We start from the raw sequence: 5000 nt of genomic DNA on the forward strand, positions 1-5000 counted from the left end.
CCCTACTACAGGAAGAGTACGAGGAAAGAAATGGCTTAAGGATAACCTTAAACTCCACAAACTGACCTCAAATTTAATTCGATGATTATTTTACTCCTGTTTTTCTACTGAAAAATGCAAGTTATCGGTTTAACCTAACTCCATTTGCTCTGATCACCAGGTAATTCTATTCAGCTTTAGGAAGTCCCTCACATAACTAGTTAAGCCTAATCTCAGTTAACCCCAGCTAAGCTTAGTTTCGTCTTCAGAAGCTTTGTACTGGTTAACGGCAAACGATTCCATTCAGCTTAGGCCAGTGGTTCGAAAGTATTCGTACCCCCATGAGGTACGAAACCTTACCCTGGGGATACAAGACCTGATAGGCAGTGCAATCGTTCTGTATATTTACCATGAGAAATCATAATGTGCATTCATTGTATCCTACTAATTGACATTTCTAGTTTGAAATAAAAAAGTACCTTTCTTCAGTAATTGAATATATCTAATACTTTCTCAGTAAGGTTTGTATCACTAATCCTTTTCATATGTTTGCATTGTATTTATATTGGATAGGGGTACGCGAATTATTTTTGGGAGCCGGATTCTACTAAAGCACTTAAGTATTACATCCAGATTCTACTCGGTGTTAAAAGTATTATACCCGATAATACTCTAGTTTAACACTTAAAAATATTAAAACCGAATTCTACCCAAACTTAAAAGTATTATGACCGAATTGCACTCAAGCGTTTAAAAGTATTATGCCCGGATTCTACTAAAGCACTTAAGGCACTATGACCATATTTTTCTCAAGCACTTAAAAAGTGCCATAACCATATTCTACTCAAGCGTTTAAAAGTATTATGCCCGAATTCTACTAAAGCACTGGCATTGAGTCCTTTTGATCTAAGCGATCTAATCTCTACAGGACACAGCTCGTCTTATGCATTTGTCCTTATTGTTGTCGGATTTTTTTTTTTTTTTTTATGAAAACCTTTTTGTTAACCCTCTCTGACAATATCTCGAATTAGACCGTCGCTACTTGCGACGGACATCGAGGTGACGGCAGTTCGAGATTGCCACCAGCAAGTTGGACCAAGGGCACCGTCCTAGCCTCCTGATGGGAGGGAGTTCCCGACGATAAACAAAATCAACAGTTGCCAAACGATTCCAATCAGCTGATATGAAGGTCCCTGTTTTATGTAATACTGTTTCTCAGATGCCTAGGAGACGCTTTCAACTACTGAATGGAATAGTTTGGCATCCACCGACTGCAACTGGTTTCCTGTCTGGGCAAGTTCTTGGAAGCTTCTGGAGCTCTGGGGGCTTGATCCAAGACACCAGGACACCAGCATGGGAACTATGGCTTTAAAGAGAGAAAGAGAAAGAGATGAGAGTGATTCTCTCTTTCTGGTCCGAAGAGGCTCTCTGTATACTTACGAAAACGAGAGCGCCGACCACGTAGCCGATAGCAAGGGAGCTTTGGGTCACCGAAGTCCTGTACTCTTCTGTCCATCCGGAGATCCCGCAAGAGCAAGCGACGAAGACGACGATCATAGTTCCCACGAACTCGGCGAAGACGGCCTTCCACACCCCATTGCCCTTCTCAGTGACTTCGGAAACTCCTACGAACTCGGTCACGTCGTTGATCTTGCCCATGGTGCTTCAAGGGGTAGACTGGAGGAGGAGCAGCGGCTGCTGTAGGGCTTGACTAAGAGTGATCTCGAGGAAGGACGAATCGCGAAGAGGAGGCAGTGACACTCGAAGTGGATGTGACTGACCGTCGCGAGAGCCAAGAGGGAGCTGTGACACGTGCAGTGTCCTCCGTGTATTTACCATTGGCTGGTGAGTGCGTTCGTCTGTGTGTGTGTGTGTGTGTGTGTGTGTGTGTGTGTGTGTGTGTGTGTGTGTGTGTGTGTGTGTGTGTGTGTGTGTGTGTGTGTGTGTGTGTGTGTGTGCGTGTGTGTGAGCACGCAATTGATCACAACTGGATTAATTGGAATGCCAGTAAAAACGTAAAAAAATCCAACTGCTTGTTTTGCGAGATTGAGAAATGAGACTTGCAAGAGTACGGAAGTTATGCCCATCGCCTTTTTTTTTTTTTTAAATACGCATTTCTACATACTAGACCCGTTATTCTCTCACACACACACATTTCCATTCCTTTCGTCGTCAGCTGACTTGGTCCAAAAGAGGTTACACATCCAAACGTTATCGCAAGACAGAAATAAATAATTAGAATAAATAAATAAATAAATAAATAAATATATAAATAAAAATAAAATAAAAAAGAGGGGACAACTCCGTCTCACTCACTCCATTTCCAAACAAAATATCAAAAATACATATACATACGAAAAAAATGAAAATACGAAGAGTTTAGGCTCCAAGTACGAGTATACAATTTCAACGAAGAATATTTTCCATTCATAAAGGAATACTGTGTATTCTAGGCGATGAGGTAGTCATTTAGTTCCTAGTATTTATATATATATATATATGTATATATACCGCAAATATATATGAAAAATATCATGTGGGCGAGATGTCACGTGATTCACCATGGTCTTGGATCACATGTTGGACTCGTCATCGACCTCTATTTCCCTCCCGGAAGAGAGCTTTGAGCTCATACATGACCGATCTATGACCTTACACGCACACACAATCCCCAACTCCCCTCCCACGAGTTGGAGTAACGACACACAGCGCAGCGACACTGAAATTATTTCAGCCCTGGGCGGGATTCGAACTAGTTCCTCCGTAGTGGCGACCGGGAGGTCTAACCACTGCGGCACGTGTGTGTGTGTGTGTGTGTGTGTGTGTGTGTGTGTGTGTGTGTGTGTGTGTGTGTGTGTGTGTGTGTGTTCAGTTGTGTGTGTGCATTGTTTACGAAACCTCGCGTATACACAGAAAACATTCAGCTCCGACAAGAAGTAAATACATAAACTGTTATGATTTTCAGAGGAATATGTCCACTGGAAAACCTGCTGCCAATGTACACATAATCTACATTCTGTGTGTGTGATTCACCAGTCTTGGATCACGTGCTGGACTCGTCACCGGCAGCTATTTCCCTCCCGGAAGAGAGCTCTGAGCTCGTATATGACCAATATATGTGTAATGCTGTGACCTTACACGCACACACACACACCGGAACTCCCCTCCCACGAGAGGGGAGTTCAACCCGCGACGCAGCGATACTGAAATTATTTCAGCCCTGGGCGGGATTCGAAACCGGACCGCCGTAATGGCAGCAAGGAACTCTACCAACTAACTGCGCCACGAGTTGTGTGTGTGTATGTGAGTGTGTGTGTGTGTGTGTGTGTGTGTGTGTGTGTGTGTGTGTGTGTGTGTGTGTGTGTGTGTGTGTGTGTGTGTGTGTGCAGTAATTTTCCCTAAACACGCATGGAGTTAAAACTGACCAATGCTTTAGCTTGAATCAGTTTCTTGTTTAAAAGATTTAATCTTTCCAGTTGTAGTATTTCCTTCCTCGGAACTCGAAATAAAATACCACAGCATTGACAATTGAGTACTACACATTTGCTCAACTCACGAAGAACTTTATGTACAAATAAATAAACGAATAGATACATAAATAAATGTGTAAATAAATAAGACCAAATAAACATCAAAGAAAGTAAGAGTTATGTACAAATCTGTCGAAAGGGGAAGAAGTTCATAACATTAAATATTACAATTCATCTCTGGAAAACATAACAATGTCCTATCTCCCTATACACTGATGGCAGGAGACCACAGAAACCATGGAATCTGGACTTCGTCTGGAGATCCAGGAGACCCTGTTCGTCTCCAAGAAGCTGACAGGAAAACATAACCATGTCCTATCTCCCTATACACTGATGGCAGGAGACCACAGAAACCATGGAATCTGGACTTCGTCTGGAGATCCAGGAGACCCTGTTCGTCTCCAAGAAGCTGACAGGAAAACATAACAAATGACCTATCTCCCTATACACAGGAGACCACAGAAACCATGGAATCTGGACTTCGTCTGGAGATCCAGGAGACCCTGTTCGTCTCCAAGAAGCTGACAGGAAAACATAACAATGTCCTATCTCCCTATACACTGATGGCAGGAGAGCATAGAAACCATGGAATCTGGACTTTCTCTTTCTGGATTAATACTAGGGTCTCTCTCTCTCTCTCTCTCTCTCTCTCTCTCTCTCTCTCTCTCTCTCTCTCTCTCTCTCTCTCTCTCTCTCTCTCTCTCTCTCTCTCACACACACACACACACACACACACACACACAATCACAAAGAGAGCTAACAACCGGCACTGTTCTCTTCCTACTACTGTTACTACTACTAGCCAGTGACAGAATCTGTCCCACACTAATAAAACACACACAACAGGTATTATCTTCTTCTTGAAGAATGACCTAAGTCCTAAGCAATGTTGCCAGCCACCAGCTCTGGTGGGCAAAGATTTGTGTGTGTGTGTGTGTGTGTGTGTGTGTGTGTGTGTGTGTGTGTGTGTGTGTGTGTGTGTGTGTGTGTGTGTGTGTGTGTGTGTGTGTGTGTGTGTGTGTGTGTGTGTGTGTGTTTCTCCATTCCTCTTTGGTCTTTGGATCACGTGTTGGACTCGTGATCGATAGCTATTTCCCTCCAGCAAGAGAGCTCAGAGCTCGCATATGACCGATCTATGGGTAATGATGTGACCTTACACGTACACACACAAACAACTCCCCGCCCACGAGAGTTGGAGTAACAACCCGCAGCGAAGCCCTGGGCGGGATTCGAACCCGGACTGCCGTAGTGACAGCCAGGAACTCTAACCACCGCGCCTCAAGGTGTGTGTGCGCGTGTGTTTGTGATTGTATGTGTACATGTGTGTGTGATTGTATGTGTGCGCGTATGTGTGAGTGTGCGTGTATGTATATAAAATTACCCATAGTTCGGGCCATATACGAGCTCTAGGTTCTCTTCCGGAAGGGTAATACCGGTAGTTATCGATCACGAGTCCAACACGTGATCCAAGACCGTGGTGAATCACACACT

At 43.7% G+C, this 5000-nt stretch overlaps 1 protein-coding gene across 2 annotated transcripts in view; it reads right to left on the reverse strand.

Moving 5' to 3' along the window:
* Positions 1–5000, reverse strand: part of LOC143035046 (aquaporin AQPAe.a-like) — an 80601-nt gene that overhangs the window by 34685 nt on the left and 40916 nt on the right. Inside the window, exon 1 of one of the 2 annotated variants that reach the window (XM_076201507.1) lies at positions 1420–1788. The exons of the other annotated variant lie outside the window; for it this stretch is intronic. Within the exon in view, the coding sequence (XP_076057622.1) occupies positions 1420–1638 (219 nt within the window). The 5' untranslated portion in view covers positions 1639–1788. Of the gene's footprint in view, positions 1–1419; positions 1789–5000 lie in introns of those variants that run through there. 2 annotated transcript variants of the gene reach the window in all.

Source organism: Oratosquilla oratoria, chromosome 18 (assembly GCF_046742065.1).
Source record: "Oratosquilla oratoria isolate Oo_2021 chromosome 18, ASM4674206v1, whole genome shotgun sequence".
NCBI lineage: Eukaryota > Metazoa > Arthropoda > Malacostraca > Stomatopoda > Squillidae > Oratosquilla > Oratosquilla oratoria.